The sequence below is a fragment of the Adiantum capillus-veneris genome, chromosome 4 (genome assembly GCF_014529385.1).
Source record: "Adiantum capillus-veneris isolate H3 chromosome 4, ASM1452938v2, whole genome shotgun sequence".
In the NCBI taxonomy this organism is placed as follows: Eukaryota; Viridiplantae; Streptophyta; class Polypodiopsida; order Polypodiales; family Pteridaceae; genus Adiantum; species Adiantum capillus-veneris.
In genome coordinates this window covers 7,691,995-7,714,986 of record NC_140934.1, presented here as the reverse complement: position 1 = coordinate 7,714,986, position 22,992 = coordinate 7,691,995, and the positions used below count along the sequence as shown (strand labels likewise).

Below are 22,992 nucleotides of genomic sequence, written 5' to 3'. Positions count from 1 at the left end.
CCTCACCATTCTCACCTCGAGCCTTGATCCCATTTGAAGGTGCCCGTGCCACATAGTGCTGAGGCGCGGCTAGCAGTGCTAGTCATCACTTTGACATTTGATCCCGGTGTGGTGCGCGCAAGAGCTGGAGCTACAGGGCGGAGCGAAGGAGCTGCACGTTTCCGGGTCGGCGAAGGTTTGCAGCAGGGTTTTCCCCTTCATCTTCTGAGCATTGTGAGCTGTGCGTTGTGGAAGGTTGATGGAGGTGGCTTGGTGCTGCTCATGACTAACGGGTGCATCAGTGGTGCGGGTGCTGTGCAGGCGCGGAGGTACCCGATGGCGAGGCGGAAGATCAAGATCAAGCGGATCGAGAATGCAACGACACGGCAGGTGACGTTCTCGAAGCGGAGGGGCGGGCTACTAAAGAAGGCACACGATCTGTCAGTGCTGTGCGATGCGGAGGTGGGCGTCATCATCTTCTCCAGCAAGGGAAAGCTCTTCCAGTTCGCCAACCCCAGGTCAGCCTTCTCGCTATCCTTTGCTTTCAAGTCCCTCCAAAGTAGTGCATAATTGAAGAAGGCCCTTCGCCTCTTCTCACCGCCTCCATTAAACTACTGTGCTTAATGTGAGGAAGGCCTGAGGGAAATGTTTTGGAAACTTGAAACGCCCTCAAATTGCAGGATGGGTATGCCCAGTGCATAAAAAGATTTATGCTCATCATAACTAAGGTTGGACTTAAGATTTTACTTGCCTGTAGGCTTCGGTAAAATTTGATAATGAACATCTTAATTTGCGTTCGGTTTATGAATTTTTTTAGAGCGTACAAATATGTAGAGGTGCTTGTTGGTTTCTTCCTTCAAGCTTACCACTCATGAGTCATAATCGTGAATCTTTCTACATAAGTCTCCTCAAAAAATTTTCTTCATGTCAAGTAATAGTCTCAAATATTAGTGCATGGGTGATTATGCTTGTTGAAAGAAGCCGGTAAGTGTGTGGAGAGACCAAGCAAAATGCATTGAATTATAGAAATTGTTATGTTCTACTATGTTCGTGTGCAAAATTCTTTCGTATAAAGTCTACTAAGGATTGCATAGTATCTTCGAAGAGAAGTATTAAAGATCTTATTATTAAGCCATATGAGCGTTGAAAACTTTTTGCAAATATAATTTTACTTTGAGACTTAAAGCTTGAATTTAGGGCTTAATCTTTGGTATGAGACTTTTTTTTTTCCAGAGAAAGAGATCCTTCTATTAGTTAGTGAAACTGTCCATAGGGCTACAACCACCTCTTCAAGAGAGGACTACAACAACCATGATGGGGAGACTCTCCCAATGAGAAACCAGCATATGTACAATGGGGCTAAATCAAGAAATGGGGGGAGGGAAAAGCCACACAGGTGGTCGGTAGTGCCATCGGAGTACACCCTGGACCATGGTGTAGAAAGGCCCAGGACGCCATAGTTGAAGGAAAGCCTCTCTGCGCTCCCGCATGCGGTCGGAGCTGCCCTGTAGTCTCTTGAGCTGTCCTCTGAGAGTGAATCAGCTCTAGCCAAAGATCGCGAACAGTCTCTGCTGGTGGCACAGGGCGAGCCTCAGAGATGCAGAAGCAATGGGCCCGCTAGATGAACCAGAGTGTCAGGCCACTGATGAGCTCCCAACACTCCTCTCTCTCACTGCACCACTCCTGTGGAGTAAGCTCTGTGGCAGGCTGGAGTGTAGGTCGCCCTCCTGCATCACTATCATCCTGCTGGTGGAAGATAGCTCAAACTGAAGTGCCGGGCCCGTGAGGGTGGACCAAGCCGCTGCTCCCCAAGTGTACTGTCGAGCCGTGGAAAGAGCAGGCATCAGCCGAAGAACTCGAAGCCACACCTACTGTGCCAAAGGACAGCAGAGTTACTAGGGAATGCCCCCCTTGGGGCTAGGAACGCCGGAACGACGTTCCGCAGGGTTTTCATGGCTCGGAACGGCCAGACGTTCCGTAGGGGTATTTGCTTTATCTTGTGAGGCTCCCCCTTCTTAAATGCCCTTCCCCCCACCCCTTACCTTCACATTGCACACAAGCTTTCAAGGGTCAAAGCCCAAGCTCTACCCTCTCGAGTCTCGAGTCTTGACTCTCAAGCTCTAGCCTCGTTAGTCTAGACTCTACACTCTAGAGTCGACAAGGCTCTCCCTCTCCCCCTCTCTCTCAAGCTCTCTGGAGAGTCGAGACTCCCTCTCTCTCTCTCTCTCTCTCTCTCTCTCTCTCTCTCTCTCCGTCAAGCTCTCAAGTCTATACGACACACGTTGGCCATAGTAAGGTTGAATGGTTTTCAAATCAAGTTTTTTGTGAGTATTAGAGTAAAAGGACTTTGACACTACTATTATTCAATCACACAGAGCTTAAAATTGCATTATTTGGGTGTTTGTATGCCTCCCATTCCGCGCCGTTCCCGTTCCGGACCCCTCACCGTTCCCTCATTCCGTGGGGGATCCCGTCGCCGTTCCCATTTTGTGTTCCTGGTAACTATGAAGGACAGTCCCAAAGACAGCGACACTGACTCTCCACAAGATGGTCACAAGTTGTACATGTGGCCGAGAGACCACTATGCACTAGCCAGCTCCCAACTGCTGTAGCTCTGTGTGCGACCAGCCACTGAAATAAGGTGACTCGCCTCGGCTGTCTGGAGTCCCACCACCTCTCCCAGAAGGCTGTCAAGAACTCAGATGTGAGACCCTCCTCCTGCCAACGAGGTGCTGCAGCGGGGCGGGCCTCTCTCTGTGCTGCTAGTATGTGACGTCCCAGTCGAACAGTGTACTGAAAAAACGGGACACGTGGGTGGTTTGCGGAAGAGAAAGGGTCCCTCCAAAGCCACTCTTTGGGATCGCACTATACTCGTGCCAGCGAACAACACTCCCAAGCCCACAGTCTCCAGTGTTCAGTCTCAAGAGCTGCTTGGTCAAGATCGACGACACAAGTCCTCCCACAGATGCCACCACTCGGATCCTCTGAAAACAGCACTCTGCTACCTGCGGGGCCTCTACTGCAACTCGCTGTAGGCGTCCCTCACCCTGTAGCTAGAAGAACAGGGATGGAACAGTCTCTGAGCAGGCCCAAACTGAGATGAGAACCTCCAGTCGTGTGAAGGCTCCTATCCACCTGGGTGCTACTGGCTCGAGAGGTGTGAGCCACTCATCTGGAACTGTCTTTGAGATGTCCTAGCACATGCTCTGCACCCCTCTCATGCCCTGTAGTTGAAAGCCCTGCACCTTCTCTGACAAGCTTGAAAACTCTTACCAGTCACCTAAAGAGCGCGCTGGACCCGCTGCCATGGGACCCCAGGAAACATGAGGCCGACTACCAACCAAGTGGCCTCTCTGAGTGCTAACCATGGGGTTCCAAACAAGGGGCTGTCGTAGGCGCTCCTCCGTGCAAGTAGGCCGTCGCTGCTCCTGGCCTCGCCTCAAGTGCTCCCAAGATCGAAGCAAACTCACAACAAAGCGGTCCTCCAGTCTCCTGCTCAAACCAACTCTACGCATCTCTGTGAAGATCCATCTGGTCGAAGGTCGCCAAGGGCCTCCAGCGTGAGGCACCCTAGCACGAAGCCGTTGTAGCAAGAACTCCTTCCAGGGCTCCTCACCTGGAAGAAGTCCTCTGATTATGAATTTCCTAAGAAGGGCTCTGCTCTGCTGTGCTGGGTCAATGATCCCAAGCCCTCCCCGTGAACAAGGAAGCGTGATGACCTGCCAAGCCACTTTGGCTCGGGCTATCTGAGTGTCACGTCTTGACCAAAGGAAGTTCTTGATCAGCCTCTCTACTTGGCTGATACAAGAACTCGAGAAGATCGAGCAAGAAGTGATGTGCCACATAGTCGCCAACAACACCTGGTTGGCCACTACTACTCTGCCAGCCAAAGAAAGTCGTGCTGAGCTCCAGTGTAACAACTTCATCCTGATAGACAGGAGGAGGGGAGCAATCTGTTGCTCGGGGGACAAGTCCAAACCAACCTCACAACCCCAAGTATCGAAGTGCAATCCCTGGGGGAATCCACCTAAAACCCTCTCCTGGCATCCAATCGGGCACAGGAGCACTACCAACAACCGAGGAAGCCACTGTCTTTCTTGAGTTGATTAGTGCGCCAGATGCACAACAGAAGGTCTCCAGAGCCTGCTCACACCTGTGAAGGTTGGCCTCCTGGACATCTAAGTACAAGGCTGAGTCGTCGGCAAACTCAGCGTCCAGAAGCTCATCTCCCCGAATTGGGAGTGCTAAGTCCCGAAGACCAACCTGCTGCGACACCAAAAACCTGCTCATCGCCTCCGCATAGAATAGAAAGAGGAAGGGGGCAAGAGGACAGCCCTGTCTGATCGAACGTGTGAGCATGAAGCGATCACCTCTACCTCTTGCCAAAAGTACCTGATTGTGAGCCTGTTTGTACAAAGCTGACACCCCTCCGATCCAAGCATCTGAGAAGCCCATCTTGCGAAGAGTGCCCTCTAGAAAGTCCCAGTGAACTCTGTCGTATGCCTTCTCAAAATCGAGAAGAAGAATCACCAGGTCCTCACCACGGAATTGCGCTAGGGCAGAAGCCTCCCAAAAAGTAAAGATATTGTCAAGGATCAAGGATACTGCGTTCCTTGACAAAACCTATCTGAGTCCTATGTATAAGGCTCTCTAGGAGTGGCTGGATCCTCAAATCTAGAGCCTTGGCAAGAATTTTGTAGTCTGAGTTAAGGATGGTGATGGGGCGTCACTGTCGAATCTCATCCAAGGAGCCACCCTCCTTGGGAATGAGGTAGATCAAGCCCTCACTCATGCTGTCAGGCATCACTCCTGTGTGCAAGATGTATTGAAAAGCACTGCAGAGATCTGGACCAAGCAAGTCCCAGTACTAAGAAAAAACTGGGAGTCAACCCATCCTGGACAGCTACCACGGAGGAGGGCACTAAGAGCTGTGTTCAGATCCTCCAACTCAAGTGGCAGCTCAAGCCTTTGACGCATCTCCTCAGTCACGAGGCAAGGCATCTGTGCCCACACCTGCTCCCTGCATGCATCCTGACGCTCTGACTGAGGCTCTGCAGACAGTAACTCACGGTAAAAGTCAGTAGCAACTGCACGCATATCCTCGGGCTCAGAAGCAACTGACCCGTCGGGCCTCCTCAACTGACTGACCTTGGCATGCGAATGCCGAGGTCCCACTGCCTCGAAGAAAGCACCAGTCACTTTGTCGCCCACCTGTGTCCACTGAGATGCCTGTCGATGGAAAGCAAACTCATGTCGCCGCTCCTCTGTGCTAATAAGCTCCTGGCGAGCCTACTGTAGCTGCTCCTACAACCAAGGATTGTCTGGATGCTGCTCGTGCATCCTCTGCAACGAAGCAATGCCCCGTCTGAGACGTTGCTCCTCCTCTCTCGCTGCAGCCCGGCGAGCCAAAGACTCCTGGTGTCACAAAGTGATGACGTGGCTACAGACAACAGAAACCCTAATTTCTGCCAAAAACCCTAATTTTCAGAAATCGCGGCAAATCCTATCTTTTTGCTTCACAAGGATTTTGGATGAGAGAGAGAGTTGAATTGCTTTATTTTAACTCTTATTGAGAGAGAGAGAGAGAGAATTTGCTTTTGCCTTTAAGCTTTTGGGGCTCTGCTTTTGGGCATCCCTTGTAACCTTTAAATTAGTGGTGAGGGCCTCACTTCTCAGAGCATCTGGACGCAGAGTCTGAGAGTGAAACCCGAGCCACTCTCTTGTACTTTGAACTGATTAATACAAAAAGAAATACCGAAAGGGGTGCAAGTATTTGGGGACAATATCTCTAGGCACAGAACTCCGCCGGGCCAGTGCAAATCTATTGTGATCTGTGAATTGTTTTGAAGTGGTTATTTGGTGTTGTCGCGATTGATTCTTGACTTGGAGTGTCCAAGTCTGTTACAGTGGTATGAGAGCACGACCGATTTCTCTTCTACGGGAAATCCGATCCCCAATTTTTTTTTCTCGCGGCACCTATGGCTTCACGCAAGGATCAGTCGACTCCCTCTGCATCTGGAGATGCGGGCAGGGATCACAACGAAGATTCCGGCAGAGTATGGCCCGCCTCGGCCTACTCAGGCGGAGCGGCGAGAGATGGAGCGTCGCTAGTTGATCGGCGATGCAACGAAGATGATGCTCAATTTTGCGAAGGACCCAAAATTTGCAAAATATATGAGCGAGACTTCTTTTCAGGAAGTGCGTGAGCAGTGGCAGAAAACCACTACACCCATTCTCAAGAAATCTTCTGCTCACAAGAAATATTCAGAGAAGGAATTGGTTGATGCACGGATTGCTCAGCTTTTTGACGCGCAAAAGAAAGCCGAAAAGCACGACAAAAAGCAAAAGAAAAGCACTGACTTCCCGGGATATTTGGGTCGTCAGTCGACATTTGACAAGGCAAAGAAATAGAAGAAGCGTATTCGATTTGAAGGAGTACCCAGTTCTTCTAGCTCTTCAGATTCGAGCGAAGAAGACAGAAAAGGTAAAAAGCGAAGCAAGAAACAAAGCTTCGGAAAGGGCAAGAAAAAGGCAAAAAAGGCTAAATCTCGCCGAGAGACTGACAGTTCTACTGAGGACTCGTCTACAGACAGCTCAGATTCTGATGATGGAAACTTCTATGCGAACAAGAAGAACTTTTATAAAGCCAACCAGAATGACTTTCTCGAAGATAAAAGCAAGAAAGTCCGAGAGTTTAAGGAAGGTGGCCACTCGATCAAGTTTGATACTTTTTCAGGATACTCAGATGCTTCGAAGGCTTTGTCTTTTATACAGCAGTTTGACATTGCTTTCGCGGGAGGATGCTATTCAAAGCACTCCAAGATTCGGAGAGCTACCTCTTACCTTAAGGGGAATGCTCGTACTTGGTGGTCCACGCTTCTTTTAAACAAGACTGCGCCAATTAAATGGCTGAAATTTAAGAAGCCTTTTATTTCTTCTTGGTTGACGCAAGAATATGAACGAGATGTACGAGCTGCTTGGAACCATCTTCAGATGACCAAGAAAGATACAATCAATGCTTATTGTGAAAGATTCTGGAGCTCTTTTCTACCCGCCTCTTCATTCAAGAAGATCTCGTTCAGAGAACAGATTGAGCGGTTCACCTTGGGTCTACCTACAGAGATCCGAGATCATTGCTTGGAACAGAAGTCAGCTTCTATTCAGGAGTTGATGAGTCATGCGAAGCGGGGCTTTGCCATTCACTCTGGCAGTCTGACCTACCCCACAGATGAGGCCATGACACAACGAGCCGAACAGACTTCTGGGAATGAAAGTAAAAAGAAAAAGAGCAACCCAGAGAAAAAGGATGCATGACCCAAGCTTACTCCTGAGGAGAGAGCTTGCTTCAGCAGAGAGGGGAAGTGCTTTGGATGCGGGGAACAGGGACATATCTCCGCGAAGTGCCCTAAAAAGGCACAGAAAGAATAGAATGATAAAGACGATGACGGGCCTGAGAGTTCGAGAGCAGCTGAGGAACGTGGCAGAAAAGGCAGATAGAAAAGCAGAACTGGTACCACATGGCGTGGGACCTGCACCGAATCTAATGAATGAAAGTACAAACTTTGCCGCTTTTGGGCAAAGTGAAGGATCAGGAGGCTCTTTTGAAGGAGCCAAGGCCAACTTCTTTTCACTTGGAATTGGCGGCTCGATTTGGAATTATGTCCGACAGACTGACACCACAGGTGGAGGTAGTTCGACTTGCACCCGGACGGGATGTTGCCATTACACCGAGCATTGGAAAACTTCGTGTGCAATGACAGGGGTGTTTAGGGCACGCGAGTGACGTTTTACTCGGGATCCCTTGGTACCACAAGAACTACGCCGTGGTTGACTACCGGGCCAAGAAAGCAACTTTGATAAATGAAGGGCTTAGAGATTGTACTTGATGAACTTCAGTTTCTTACTCATTCTTTTGGGAGAGAACTGAACGATGGATAAAGGTTGAATATGTTTTGACCTGATCAAAAGAACGCCAAGATTTTTCTCCACACTCATGCCGATTGCTTTTCAAAGGGCGTGAAGATCAAACCATTGATCTGATACCTGGAAGCACGCCACCGAACCGGCCACCTTACCGTGTGAGCCGAGCACAGAATGAAGAGATTATGAACCCAGTGAAAGACCTCTTGGAAAAGGGTCTTGTCCAGCGTAGTACTTCACCGTATTGCTCTCCATTGTTGTTGGATTTGAAGAAAGACGGATCTTGGAGAATGTGCATCGATTATAGAGCTCTCAACAAAATCACCATCAAGAACAGATTTCCGATTCCTAGGATCGATGATATACTCGACAAGTTACAAGGGATCCTCGTGCTTTAGCATGATTGACTTGAAGAGTGGATATCATCAGATCAGGATAGCGTCGGGAGACGTCTACAAGACAGCTTTTCAGACGATTTTTGGGTTATTTGCGTTTTTGGTGATGCCTTTTGGCTTAACCAATGCTCCTGCGACATTTAACCGGATGATGGACATGATTTTTCGAGAGTACAGGCTATTTGTTAGCACTTTCCTTGATGATATCATTGTTTTCTCTAAGAATGAAGCAGAACACAGAGATCATATGCTTCAGAGATACTTTTTTTTTTTTGGGACACTTTGTCTCTGCAACAGGAGTGCAAATGGATCCGGCCAAGATAGACACTATCTGTGATTGGCCCGATTTGAAGAATGTCCATGAAGTTGAAAGCTTCTTGGGACTGTGTTCGTACTACAGACGGTTCATTCGAAAGTTTGCAGAGGTTGCTTCCCCTTTGCATATCTTGATACAGAAAGGAGTCCCTTTCTCGTGGGGATACACAGAGGTGACTGCCTTTCAGACATTGAAAGAGAAATTGACTACAGGACCAGATTTGACTTTGCCGGACTTGCAGAAGTCATTTGAAGTATTTTGTGATGCTTATGGTCGTAGTCTGGGTGCGGTCTTGATGCAAGAAGGCCGTGTCATTGCTTACGAGAGCCGATTGTTCTCTAGGCCAGAGATGACACCACAGATTTATGAGAGAGCGCTTTTGGTGGTTATCCATGCTCTTACTCAGTGGCGGCATTACCTACTCGGAGCGGATTTTACCGTCTTTAGAGACCATTAGAGTTTGCGCTACTTCTTGCCACAGAAGCAGCTTTCGGAAAAGCAGATGAGGTGGGCGAACATCTTGTCACAGTTTCACTTCCATATTGTCCATGTGCAGGGACAGAAGAATGTGGTGGCAGATGCTTTGTCTCGGAAGCCGTTGGTTCTGGCTATTTCCGCGATACATTATAGGAGCTTCGAGGATATGGTCGATTAGTATGCCACAGATACAGATTTTGCAGATATTTTCACACGGATATGGGATGGGGAGACAGTAGTTGGACACTCCCTTCGGGAAGGCTACTTGATGAGAAAGACTATGTTGTGCGTTACACAACCGTTGAGGGAAAAGGTTATAACTGAATGCCACTGTCCACCTTTTACGGGTCACCCGTCATTGCTACCACCATGAAGGGGTAGAGAGACTTCTTTTGGCCGAGATTCAAAAAGGATGTGGAAGAGTTTGTGCGCAGTATGCCAGAAGGTCAAGTTTGACAGGCATAAGGCACAGGAATGAAAATATTGAAATGGATTTCATTTTTGATCTCTCGAGAACACAAAATGATCACGATGATTTTCCGATTGCATGGCACGTCTGAGACGATTGTCTCCGACAGAGACCCCAGATTTATGAGTTTGTTTTGGAAGGCAATTTGGGAGAACATTGGCACGCAGTTGCAGTTCTCGTCATTGTTCCACTTGCAAACTGATGGGCAATCTGAGATTGCCAATTCAATGGTTTTAGGTTTATTGAAGTCTTGTATCTCGGATCAGAAGACTCAATGGGAAAAGAACTTACCTTTGGTGGAATTTGCCTACAATAACACGATACACTCTTCGACGGGGAAGACGCCATTTCAGATTGTTGAAAGTGCTACGAAGGTTCCATCCTTCCTGAGCACGAAAGATTAGATATTTGAAGCGGATGAATATTCGCGAGATTTGGATACGGCTTTTGCCAAGGTTCGCGAGACTTTGCAGAAGTCTCAAGAACGATTGGAAAAAGGCAGCGGATCGCCATCGTCGCGACATGAAATTGAAGGAGGATGATTGGGTGCTCTTACGTTTTGAGAAGGCATGCCTATGAAAGAAAAAGGGAAAGGAGAGGCTTTTTCCAAAGCTTAGTATGCGATACTACGGACCTTTCTAGATCACTGAAAAGATAAATGATGTCTCCTTCCGATTGAAACTGCCAGATACTTGGAGGATTCACAATGCATTGCATGTGAGTCTCTTGAAACCTGTTAAGGGTGATGTGCCTGATGAGCAACCCGAAGTGGAAGAAAACGAGGAGATCCTTGTTCCTGAACAGATTTTGGCACATAAGGATACGAAGAAAGGTAAAGTCCGAAGGCGGTTCTTGGTTAAGTTCAAGAACTTTCTTGCATTTGATGCGAATTGGATGGAGGAGGAGGACCTAGCAGATACTCCTTGGATTGTGAAACTTCACCCCGATGTTTTGGTTTAGCATAGTCTACTCCAAACGGAACCCAGAAATTCAGCTTGGCCGAAGATCTGGTGCAGTGGGATGCACGAGGGGAGTCACTCCGCTCCTTTGTCAACAGATGCCTTGATTTTGATACTAAAGTCATTGATGTCTCTTTGAGCTTCAGGGATACTGAGAGTTGACAATATTCTACTGGATGAGTTTATGAAATGGAATTCCTGATAATGATACTGATTTGTTCTTGACTTCTTTTGAGTGTAGGAACTGATAGACGAAATGACTGTAGCATTTTGGTCTGATTGATCTCGAATAGACATGGTTGCAATAGGGGTTAGTCAATCGGACATCGATGAGGTCCCGATTGGACCTAGATGTGATTGCTAGCTACATTGCCGATAAATCATGGTCTAAGATCCGAATGAATGTTAAATGTCATGTGATGTCGTGTGATGTGACTGTTGATTTTGTACATGTGCTAGATGTGTGTTCCTAGTACGTAGGTACTAACAGTCAGTGTCTGCTAAGACGGTTTATGGCTTTTGTCGGTTTTGCAGGCGTAATCGCGGTCGATTACAATGCTTTCAGGAGGGGGGTATGTTACAAAGTGATGATGTGGCTACGGACAACAGAAACCCTAATTTCTGCCAGAAACCCTAAAATTCCTGCAAACCCTAATTTTTGCCAAAAACCCTAATTTCCGAAAATCGCTGAGGCGATTTATTTATTATTTATAAATGATGAGTGATGCAAATCCTAGCTTTTTGCTACACAAGGATTTTGGATGAGAGAAAGAGTTGAATTGCTTTATTTTAACTCTTATTGAGAGAGAGAGAGAGAGAGAGAGAATTTGCTTTTGCTTTTAAGCTTTTGGGGCTTTGCTTTTGGGCATCCCCTTGTAACCTGGTGAGGGCCTCACTTCTCAGAGCATTTGGACGTAGAGTCTGAGAGTGAAACCCGAGCCACTCTCTTGTACTTTGAACTGATTAATACAAAAATAAATACCGAAAGGGGCGCCAGTATTTGGGGCCAATATCTCTAGGCACAGAACTCTGCCGGGCCAGTGCAAATCTATTGTGATCTGTGAATTGTTTTGAAGTGGTTATTTGGTGCTGTCGCGATTGATTCTTGACTTGGAGTGTCCAAGTTTGGTACACCTGGAGAAAGAAACGACTAATCTGAGCTAGTCCTGAGGCCACTCTGTCAGCAGGAGAATCTTGCCTGTCCAAGCTCTCTGTCCAGAGAGCCTCTACTCGCTCTCTGAGTGCAGAGTCTAGCAAGACCCTCTCTAGGATGCGAAGCATCGTGCTCCCTCTCCTCTGCCTGTATGCCACTGTGAGGATCACTGGTGCATGGTCCGAGAAGGAAGTCCCTGCCAGAATGCCAACTGTCGCTCCCAAGTCACTGAAGTGGTCACTAGTGTAGAAGCGATCTATCCGCGATAGATTCACTCCTCCCATTCTGCGGTCCGAACGAGAGAAGGCAAGGCTGTCTGGGGGCCTCACAAAACTAGAGTGCTGCCATACATCCGAGACCCTCAAAGTCATACAAAACCTCTCCGAAGCTGCCAACTCAACTTTATGCACAGTAGCATGGCTACCACCAATCCTGTGAGAAGGGTCCTCCAACATGTTGAAGTCCCCCCCTATGCACCAGTGTTCTGCCTGCGCGCCAGAGACTCAACTATCTGTGACCAAAACTCTGCTCGAGCACTCGCCACATTTGGCGCATAGATGTTCAGGAAGCCCACAAGGGAACCGTGAACCTGCATAGTAATCCATTGAGCTGTGCCTGGCACAATAATCCCTCTGTCGACAATGGCTTGCTGCAAAGAATCCGCAATAGTCATACATACCCCACCCTGGATGCCTCCAGGTCCAAAAGCAGCTGACCAAAAAGTATCATATCGTCCATGCAAGAGCTGACCACAACGTCTAATGCGGCTCTCACATAGATGGTGCTCCTGAAGCATAAGGAGATCAATCTCTTCTCCCACAAGGCAGCACTGAAGCTCCTGACGCAGTCGGCCCCGTTGACGTTGAAACTGGGGCCCACCAAGTCCCTGCACATTCCATGAGATTGTTGTCCAAAAACGCTAATGGGCTGAAATCTGCTGTCCTTCTACTGCTGTCCAAAAACGCTAATGGCTGAATTCTGCTACGGCTGAAAACGCTTCCCTTGCTGGTCTTTATGGCTGAAACTGTCGGTGCCTATCTGCTGAAATCTGCTGATGCTAATGCTGAAAACGCCATGCACAAGGGAGGGCGATCTAGGCTCCAAAACTCTAGGGCTGCAATTCTGGAAAATGCTAGAGGTTGGGATCTGCTGGCGATGATACTTGATGAAAACTCTAGGTCTGGGATCTGCTGGCGATGTGCTTGCTGATGAAATTGCCCATGGTTGAAAAACGCTAGGCTAGGGGAAGTCTTGCTTGAGAGAATCGCCCCCAAGGGGTTCTTGCTTGAGAAGTTGCCTGCTGAGCACTGGTGCTCCTGCTGCCTCTTCTGCCAATTAGTGCTAGCCTAGGTTTGCTTATATACAAACTTACTCAATTTGCCCTACCTACTTTCCAACAAAAGTCACTTAAATTAATAAGTGAAAAATGCCAAAAAATAGGGAAAATAGGTTAAATGCATTGGAAAATTTCCCTGAAGGATTCTGATGGGAATGCGTGCAACCAGACTACACTAAGTGACTGGGCATGCACAGTCTGTGAACACTCACAAAAGTGCCAGAACACTTGCTAATCTAGACTGACTGGACTGACTGAACCCTTGTCGTGTTGTAGCTTGTCCACGGACACACGGTTGGATGTGTCACGTCACATCCCCTCTTTTTCAAAGTGAGGTCTGGTACTGAACTGTATGGCGTCGAGGGAGATCGCCAATAGCATCTGGAATCCTGGAAGGGACTCTTTGCCGGCCCACTCTGATGTGTGGGTCGTGCGGTACTTGAACTTCATAAAGGTCTGCAAAGCTTGCTTCTTTGGGCTGCGCCGAAAGTGACAAAGTCTATTGTGGCTCCTTCGATGCTTCAACTTCGTCTTTAGTCATGCTTCTTTCTTCTTCAAGAATCTCCATGGCTGAAAATTCATGAAACCATTTCCAACACAAAAACATGAACATACCCATTCCATGTAAAGTGAGTGGAAAAAATCTTGTCTTCCTCAAAGACTGTGCATGCAATGTAGATGAACAAAGAGACGGAGTGCCAACCCGTTCACCACACACATGCAAACAAGAGATCGAATCTCTCTTATGATCTAAAGCAATCAACTGTGGCAATTCACAACGGAAATGCCCATTCTTTGTGCTCATACTTTCATGTGCTCTTTCTACCACTATGTCATGCCAAGGAAGAGACATGGAATGTGACGTCCTTGAATGCATACTTTGCAGCTTTTCATGAACAATCCGCATATATTCGTGCTCATTCATGAGTGAAACGTGCTCAACGTACAATATGTCATGCAGAGGAAAAGGGATCACATAAAGACGCTGACTAAAATACAGGAAACGATCACGAATGAAACACTCGAACAATGCGTGCGTACTAATCATGCGAACACATAATACTTCCTGTGAAGGTTCTTTGGACCTAGGCTCGAGAGCCAAGATCGGTTCTTCCTGATTGGTCGAATCTTCCCGTGGGGGTTCTTTGGACCTAGGCTCGAGAGCCAAGATCTGTGCTTCGTGATTGATTGTCTCTGCAATGAGGTTAGCTGCACTAGAGACAGTATCAACTAACACATCATCCTTGTGAACAATCACATCATCTTCATGCAATTCGTCATGCTCATGAGAAATCACATCTTGATCATGCAAATCATCATGCTTGCAAGAAATCACATCTTAGTCATGCAAATCATCATGCTTGTCAGTGTCATCCAAATCATCATGCAAATCATTGTCATTCAATTCATCATGCTTCTCATAATCATGCAAATCCTGTGTGTCATGCTTGGGAGAAGAAGAGACTGAGAGAGTCTCCTTTTCCCGAATCTCTTGTATCTGTGTCTAAACTTGAGAAAAGAGTCGCCAAAATTCTTTCATGTGTTGATCGCTCTTCTCCTGTCGTGCTTTGGTCTCACGGTCATATTCTGCTTGTCTTGCTTTGTTCTCGCGATGTATGGCTGCCACTATTTCTGTGTATTGACGCTCTATGGCTGCCATCTTTTCTTCGTGTTCACGCTCTATTTTTGCTTTTCGGTCTAACTTCTTGTCCATAAACAACTGCGGCAACTCCTTCATAGGAGATAGTGCAATCCTTGACGTAGATGGGGAAGGGGGAGGGTTGGAAAACCTACGTCCTTGTCGGGTGTCGCTAGAACAACCTCCGCAAGTGGTTCCATCCGATCGGGAGTGATCTCGAGCCGCGCCACCAATTCCGATGAAATGAAGTTTGCCTTGGCTCCTCCATCACAGAAGATCAGGGCCTCTTGGTCTTTCACTTTTCCCCAAGCTCGGCAAAGTTTTGTACTCTCGTCCATGGTGTTGGGATCGGTACCCACACAATTTGGAACCAGTCCTGTTTTCATCTTGCCTTTTCTTCCACGTTCCTCGCTGCTCTCGAACTCTCAGGCTCTGTGACTTTTTAGGGCACTTCGCGGAGATATATCCATGTTCCTCGCATCCAAAGCACTTCCCCTCCCTGATGAAGCGAGCTCTCTTCTGAGGAGTAAGCTTGGGTCGTGCATCCTTCTTTTCTGGGTTGCTCTTTCTCTTTCTACTTTCATTTGTTGAAGTCTGTTCGGCTCGTTGTGTCATGACCTCATCGGTGGGGTAGGTCAGACTGCTAGAGTGAATGGCAAAACCTCGTTTCGCATGACTCATCAACTCCTGAATAGAAGCTGACTTCTGTTCCAAGCAATGATCTCAGATCTCTGTAGGTAGACCAAAGGTAAACCGCTCAATCTGTTCTCTGAACGAGATCTTCTTGAATGAAGAGGCGGGTAGAAAAGAGCTCCAGAATTTCTCGCAATAAGCTTCCACTGTATCTTTCTTGGTCATCCGAAGATGGTTCCAAGCAGCTCGTATATCGCGTTCATACTCTTGAGTCAGCCAAGAAGAAATAAAAAGTTTCTTAAATTTCAGCCATTTAACTGGCGCAGTCTTGTTTAAAAGAAGCGTGGACCACCAAGTTCGAGCATTCCCCTTAATTTAAGAGACAGCTCTCCGAATCTTAGAGTTCTCTGAGTAGCGTCCTCCCGCGAAAGCGATGTCAAACTGCTGTACAAAAGACAAAGCCTTCGAAGCATCTCTATATCCCGAAAACGTGTCAAATTTAATTGACTATCCACCTTCCTTAAACTCTCGGACCTTCTTGCTTTTATCTTCCAGAAAGTCATATTGGTTGGCTTTATAAAAATTCTTCTTCTTATAAAAGTTGCCGTCTTCAGAGTCTGAACTGTCTATAGAAGAGTCCTCTGTAGAATTGTCACTCACTGGGCGAGATTTAGACTTCTTTGCCTTTTTCTTACCCTTTCCGAAGCGTTGTTTCTTGCTTTTTTGCCTTTTCGGTCTTCTTCGCTTGGGTCAGAAGAGCTAGAAGAACTGTCAGAAGAAGAAGAAGAAGAATTGGGTACTTCTTCAAATCGAACACGCTTCTTTTGTTTCTTTGCCTTTTCAAATGTCGACTGACGACCCAAATAACCCGGGAAGTCAGTGCCTTTCTTTTGCTTTTTGCCGTGCTTTTTAGCTTTGTTCTGCGCGTCAAAAAGCTGAGCAATCTGTGTATCAACCACCTCTTCTAATTCCTTCTCTGAGTATTTCTTGTGAGCAGAAGGTTTCTTGAGAGTGGGTTTCGGGGGTGGTGCTGTGGTTTTCTGCCACTGCTCGTGTACTTCTTGAAAAGAAGTCTCGCTCATATATTTTGCAAATTTTGGGTCCTTCGCAAAAGTGAGCATCATCTTTGTTGCATCGCCGATCAATTGACGACGCTCCATCTCTCGTCGCTTCGCCTGAGTAGGCCGAGGCGGGCCATACTCCTTGCCGGAATCTTCCTTGTGATCCCTTCCCGCATCTCCGGATGCAAAGGGAGTCGACTAATCCTTGCGTAAAGCCATAGGTGCCGCGGAAAAAAATTTGGGATCGGATTTCCCGTAGAAGAGAAATCGGCCGTGCTCTGATACCACTGTAACAGACTTGGACACTCCAAGTCAAGAATCTACTCGACAGCACCAAGTAACCGCTTCAAAACAGTTCACAGTTCACAATTGATTTACACTGGCGCAACGGAGTTCCGTGCCTAGAGATATTGGCCCCAAAGATTGGCGCCCCTTTCAGTATTTCTTTTTGTATTAATCTGAGTTCAAAGTACAAGAGTACGGTTGGGTCTCACTCTCAGACTCTCCGTCCAGATGCTCTGCAGAGTGGGAGCCCAAACCACTTATTTATTTGTTTACAAGGGATGCCAAAAGCAGAGCCCCAAAAGCTGAAAATTAAAAGCCTAAAAATAAAGCAAAGGCTCTTTCTCTCACAAGCTCTCTTGAGCCAATAAAAAATAAAGCAAAAGTTTCTCTCTCTCTCTCTCTCTCTCTCTCTCTCTCTCTCTCTCTCTCTCTCTCTCTCTCCCATCCTTTGCGTAGGAAAAAGCAGTATCCAAAAACTGTCAGAAAAGCAAATCTGCCGCAGAAAATCAGTCCCCGCAATTTCCTCCGCAATCTACGGGCGTCTGTACTGCTGCCACGTGTCATGCCCAAAATTAGGGTTAGGGTTTCTGACAGCATTTAGGGTTTCTGCAGATTAGGGTTTTCAGAATTAGGGTTTCTCTGGCAGCCACGTCATCACTTTGTGACACAATGTTTTTTCAAGAGACACCTTTGTAAATAAATATTTCTATTTTTTTGACATTTTCTTTTTCAAAAGGCGATACTCACATACATTGTAGGGGGACACCCTTGAGATTGAGAACATCAAATTGTAGCTTGGACAACTTAAGAGTTGTAAACATGTGTTTTGAGAACAGTGACGGGGAATTAAATTGTAGAATCCTAAAATTTAAACACATGTAAACCAAGAAACTAAGCTCCAATAAGCCAAGGTCACGGTACTTAAAACCTTTGATTTTGCACCTCCTTTATTCTACATCACAACTCAAATGCATAAGGTGCGTAATGAGCCGTGAGTGTTGGGATCAACCACTTTGTCATCTATAATCACACTGACATCCCCAATCATAATTGCATGTCACCTTAGTAGATCACCATCCGAATGACCAAGTGAAGAATTGAATTTGCATGGCCACTTAAGACTAGCCTACCATTGATTTCCAGACATTTGACAACATGTCGTAGCTTTGATTGCTCAGTCTCACAACAAGAAATGGAAATTGGTTTGTGATCTCATATGTTTTTAAACATGGTACTTTTTTGAACCTAGTGCAAATGGCCATGGGCAGGACGAGCCAGCCCAAAAATCTCTCTCTCACACACACACACACACACACACACGCAAAAAAAAACCAGGCTTCTTAAAATCGGTATGCAAGGCAATTTTGTTGGAGGGTTCTGTTTGTGTGCGTGTGGCAGCATGCAAGGCGTTATGGAGCGCTACATGAAGAGTTGTGGCCACTCCGAATCTCCTCAAAACAACAACGCGGGCTGCTCGACCGTCAGTACTTGACATTCAACCCTCTTAATTTTTCTTTCTGCCTGTTCTTAGTGTTCACTTTGGTGATAATTATCAATGTGCATACACATATAGCACGGCGATGGCGATACAGACAGGGTGACCCAATTCATGGAGAAGCTCAAAAGTTTGCAGAGGTAGATCTAAGATTGGAAGTAATCCTAGCTATATGGCATGTTTTGACAAAGCTTTTCCCTTTCAGTATCTTGATTGGTGATGATCTGGAACGGCTGTCGTCTCGAGACCTTATCCGTTTGGAGCAGCAAATGCATGACAGCTTAGGACGCATTCGTGCTAAGAAGGTAAGCAGGCTGTCTTGGTCGACGAGCACTACTTTTTATTTATTTGCCTCATGTCATGCACAGTTAATCGACGTGATCCGCACTAGTTTTTTCTTTGTTTTTCTATGGCAGGAGGAGCTATTTCTTGAGCAACTTCAGGGGATTAAAGAGAAGGTATTGGACATCTGTGCTGTTCAAGTCTGGTGCTTTATATTACAGCCATTTTAAGAAGGTATTTTGGGACTCTTAGGTGACCGCGGATAGCAACAAGTTGCCTGCATTTAAGTTTAGGAGTGAAGCTTTTGAGCCGCACATACCAGGGTATGTCAGCATGATAGTACTTTTCCAAAGCAGGAATACTTCAAATCAAAAAGTGTCAAGACATCTCAAAATCTTATTTTGGTGCTATGTGTTCGATGTCGCAGCGTACGGGTTTTGCCACTTTAGTTTATGGAATATGCTTGAAAGCGTGGGGGTCTTTGTGTTGATTCAAGGTTCCATAAATTCCGTGAGTTTATGGATCAAGACGTTAAATTCTGTTTTAACAGCACTGGTCATCCAATACTAACGATCTTGTTGTTTTTACTTCAATTGCTTGACTTCTAAGTGTTGCAAGAAACTTGTGACTTCTAAATTCAAAGTTTGCATGCTATGAAAGTATGCCAGAAAATGTGCATTATACACATACATAGTCATAGAGGTACACACACATACATGTTAAACATAAATCTTGTTTAGTACTTCACGTATTTTATGGGTTGAAGAAGTTGTTCTGTACCGTACAACATTTCTTTTCGTACTTTCCATATTGTATGTAACGTATCTATATACCTTGGAAACGTTTCATTTCTAGCCATTAGATAAGTGAAACAAGTTTCGTGATGTACTTAAAGATAAATATATAAATAGATAAATAAATAAGTATTTATTTATTTATATGTATATGTGTGCTTGTGCATATACGTATTAGGTATACATGCATACACATGTGTATCGTGTATAATCTCTCTCTCTCTCACACAACACACACACACACACACACACACACACACACACACACACACACACACACACATTATTACAGATACATGTATGTACATTATATGTATGTATGCATTTGTGTGTTTGTGTATATTCATATACTTGTTTGTGTGTCTGCATGACTCTAGGCTCCCTATAGAGTGAGGTTTTTCATTTTCAAGGGGGATGCTCGTTTCGTAAGTTTTGCTGAAACGTTTTGCAAGTTTCAAGGTTTCAGAGTTTCATACCCATGAAATGGGTTTTTATGTCACAGTGCTTTTGAGCAGGAAGGAGGGTAAGTGGCAGAGGTAGGAGCCCCCTTCTTCCTTCGGAAGGACAGCCGATGTGGAGGTACCAGGCACTGTAAGGAGAAAGGAGCGAGCTGTTTAAGGTACTGCATTTTCCGATAGATGTGGTATGACATCCTCTGTGAAGCTGATGATTTGCTACTTTCTCTGTCTGTGTGGAACTTACCTAGTGTGGATGATTCTTACCTAGATAAGGCAGAAGGGCTATCCACTTGTCATCCGTGGCACGAAGAATGGAAATGGAAATCTGTTTTCTTCTAATAGGAATGGCTTGTGGACTGCTATTCCAAGCTTATCAAGCCATTGGAAGCTAAAGTACTGTTGATAAGTTCATTTTTACTGCTTGGCGAGTTTGCATGCTTTCCAGCCTGTCCATGCTGTAAGCATAGTGCACTGAAGGTGGTATGCGGCGAGCCCCTGGATTACATCCAATGGCTGGCCTGACTGTGGAGACTGTTTTATAGTATGGAACATCACACAATCCTCTTCCATAGTCATTTTTTATGAAACATCACACAAATGCCAAAGCCAAGTCCTAATGATGTGCTTAAATTGCACTGAATACAAAAGGCACGGAAGCTACATTCTGTGAGTCACGTTGAAACGTGAAAAGTTGTGGAGGAAACCTGCACATACTATTTCTCTGAGTACTACGTCAGGAGACATTCTATATGTCATAAGCAGAGTCTTCCAGTCAGAAATTTGTTTGTTGCAGGGCCTCGTGCTTTGTAGGAGAAGTGAGGGATTGTCCTGTTAATTATCCATGAGGTACATTCTAGCTTACTGCTCAAAAAAAAGGTTTGCTCTAGAAATTACTAGCTACTTGAGGAGAAATCTAAGTGTGGGCTATTTTTTTGTTAGATGGCTGTAGTCCTAGGTGAGCCTTACAAGGGTGATGTATATCTTCTCCCCTGCAGTTGGACTGTAACACAACCCGTAAAAGGACCTTTTATTTTTATTTTTTTATTTTTAAATTTGCTTGCTGCAGATGGGTGGTTTTTCAATTTTGAGATGTTTATGTATGAACAAAGCTGTTTCCAACTTACTTTATCTGTCGTATATCTTTTTAGTTTGTGCTCTTTTTACTCGTGATGAATTGGAGAAGAGGTGCTTATCTTTTAATATGCATGTGCAATAGATAGCAACGACACAGAGGGGAGTTACTGGAAATTCAAATGTGATGGAAAAGATTGTGAAATTTGCGTCTTCGGAGGTATCTGACTCTGAAAATTCTGGTGCTAGGGGGCATGATAAACATGCATGCGATGGACCCCCTCTAATGGATGCATCTCTGTTTGCAGAGCGGTATGTTGCCTTCATATGCAGTGATCCTTGTTGTAGATCAGAACTTGTTTCAATTAGAACTATCAGTTTGTCGCAAGGTTTGCTTTGCAAGACATCCGTTAGTGATGCGCATTCTTAGTGTTTTTCTGTTATGGTTGTGATCGATTATTATTTGTGGTCTTTTCTAGACATGGACTTGACATTTGTTTTGCATATGCGCATACATTAGGACATGTCTACAATGTCATATGCACGTGTTTGACGAGTAAGCATGCAGACAGCTTTCTAATTGGTTCATTGTGTGAAAGGATGGCAATGTTAGTTTCCTTATGTTGTTTGTACAGGGACTCAGATACATTAAGAGCTCAAAGCATTTGGACAGCTGAAGGTCTGCCTGTGGCCAAGCGCTCAAAAATGACTGAAGACCTTAATAAGTCACCAACACGGTGTGAGGAATGGAGCAACGACTCGTAGTGGTGGTGCCTCTTCCCATACGCCAGTTTTTATTTCACTTTGACTTGATTGTAAACATGTACGAGTATTAACACTGCTTTCAAAGAATAATACACGGTATCGCACGCTGTTCAGACGAGATTTTGATAAACATTTAGTCAGAAAATTCTGAAGAGCACTTTTCTTTTCTAATTCCCATATTGAGGATAAAATTGTTTCAATACTTCAACGTCTCTGGAGCCCCCATTGAATAGGAAGTACAAGTCCGTGAATCAAATAGCTGGCCCAAGGTCTCACATGGTCCAATTTGGCGCTCAGCTGTAGGGGAACCACTGAGTCGGCGGTGCTGACCACCGACATTGGAAGCAATGGGAGGCTGTGGAGAACTGTGCCCTCCCTCTTTATTGATGGCCGATACTTCAAATCGTTGACTGATCAGTCTTCAATGGAGGATGTTGCACTCTTTTGCTATGTATGTAGCTCGAGTTTCACCTTCCTCCATGAGAAACGCCAAAATCCTGGATCATGATTCCAAGGGCTATTTGGTTGCTTTGCATAATATGAATGCTAAAGTGTGGAGGACCATCTATGGTCTCCAGAGTTTACATACTTCTGAAAGAGGCATGCTTCAAATTATGTTCTCCCCTTGTACTACCTCTAGAGGTGTGCTAAACAGGCGGGAATGATTTATTTTTGTGGCTGCCAAGTATGGCAAGTGTCGCAAATTTGGAAGCATGCTCCTGCGTTCAATGACATGACCGGTTGGGAAACGTAAGCAGCAGCTGGAGTGTTTTGCTAACTCCTTGAGTTTGATTGAGAGCAAGCAAGTTGCAAATTTTCTTAAAAAGTAGCGTTTTTTTGTCTTGTGCAGTGTTATCCAACTCTGAAAGGCGCCCACCAACAAGCAACACACGCAGATTAGGGAGGTTCTCACTTACACCCCGCCTACAAGAAAACACATAGAACACACCCACCTTATGGACAAGCAAACCCCACATGCACTTCCTCTGCATCAAGGCGTTTTTTTTTCCGACTTGGTAAGCCTAATGCATTCTTTTTCTTTCCTAGTCCAAAAGCTGAGTTTTTGTGCACAATAAAAAAGTTGTGCATAGAATCTTTTGTCCTATATTAAAAGCTAATCTCGAGACTGTCTCGAGTCACCACCTCTATTGTGGTCGCTAGTCGACGAGGAAGGTAAGATCTCTCTCTCTCTCTCTCTCTCTCGTGTGGACTGTTCTCCAAAAACTGAGCCGAAGGGTCAGCTTGGGCCTCTGCTAGCCAAGGGACTCTGCATCCACTTGAGCATGTGTCAACCATGCTTCGACAACCACCTCGGTTGGGAAGGCCATCTTCTCTTCAGAGTCTAGACGATCTGGGCTCTCGTTTTTGACACCCTCTCAACTTCTCTTCTCTCGTCTTGTGACCTTTCTGTAGAACTTCACCCTATCCTTTGACTTCTCTGATTCTTCATCTCTCATCCTAGCATCCCTTTCTTGATTCTCAATCTTAGCTACACCCACGAGTAC

General features: G+C 45.8%; 1 protein-coding gene across 1 annotated transcript; it reads left to right on the top strand.

Annotated features, from left to right (window-relative positions):
* Nucleotides 1-17: 17 nt before the first annotated feature.
* LOC147458661 (agamous-like MADS-box protein AGL11) lies at nucleotides 18-22,119 on the top strand. Its single transcript, XM_086510121.1, has 12 exons — nucleotides 18-175; nucleotides 282-497; nucleotides 18,021-18,102; nucleotides 18,196-18,257; nucleotides 18,323-18,422; nucleotides 18,534-18,575; nucleotides 18,652-18,722; nucleotides 19,696-19,716; nucleotides 19,797-19,812; nucleotides 20,868-21,034; nucleotides 21,358-21,459; nucleotides 21,791-22,119. Exons 2-12 carry the CDS (start codon nucleotides 316-318, stop codon nucleotides 21,993-21,995), a joined length of 1,050 nt encoding a protein of 349 aa, XP_086366247.1. The 5' UTR covers nucleotides 18-175; nucleotides 282-315; the 3' UTR covers nucleotides 21,996-22,119.
* The last annotated feature ends 873 nt before the right edge of the window (nucleotides 22,120-22,992 follow it).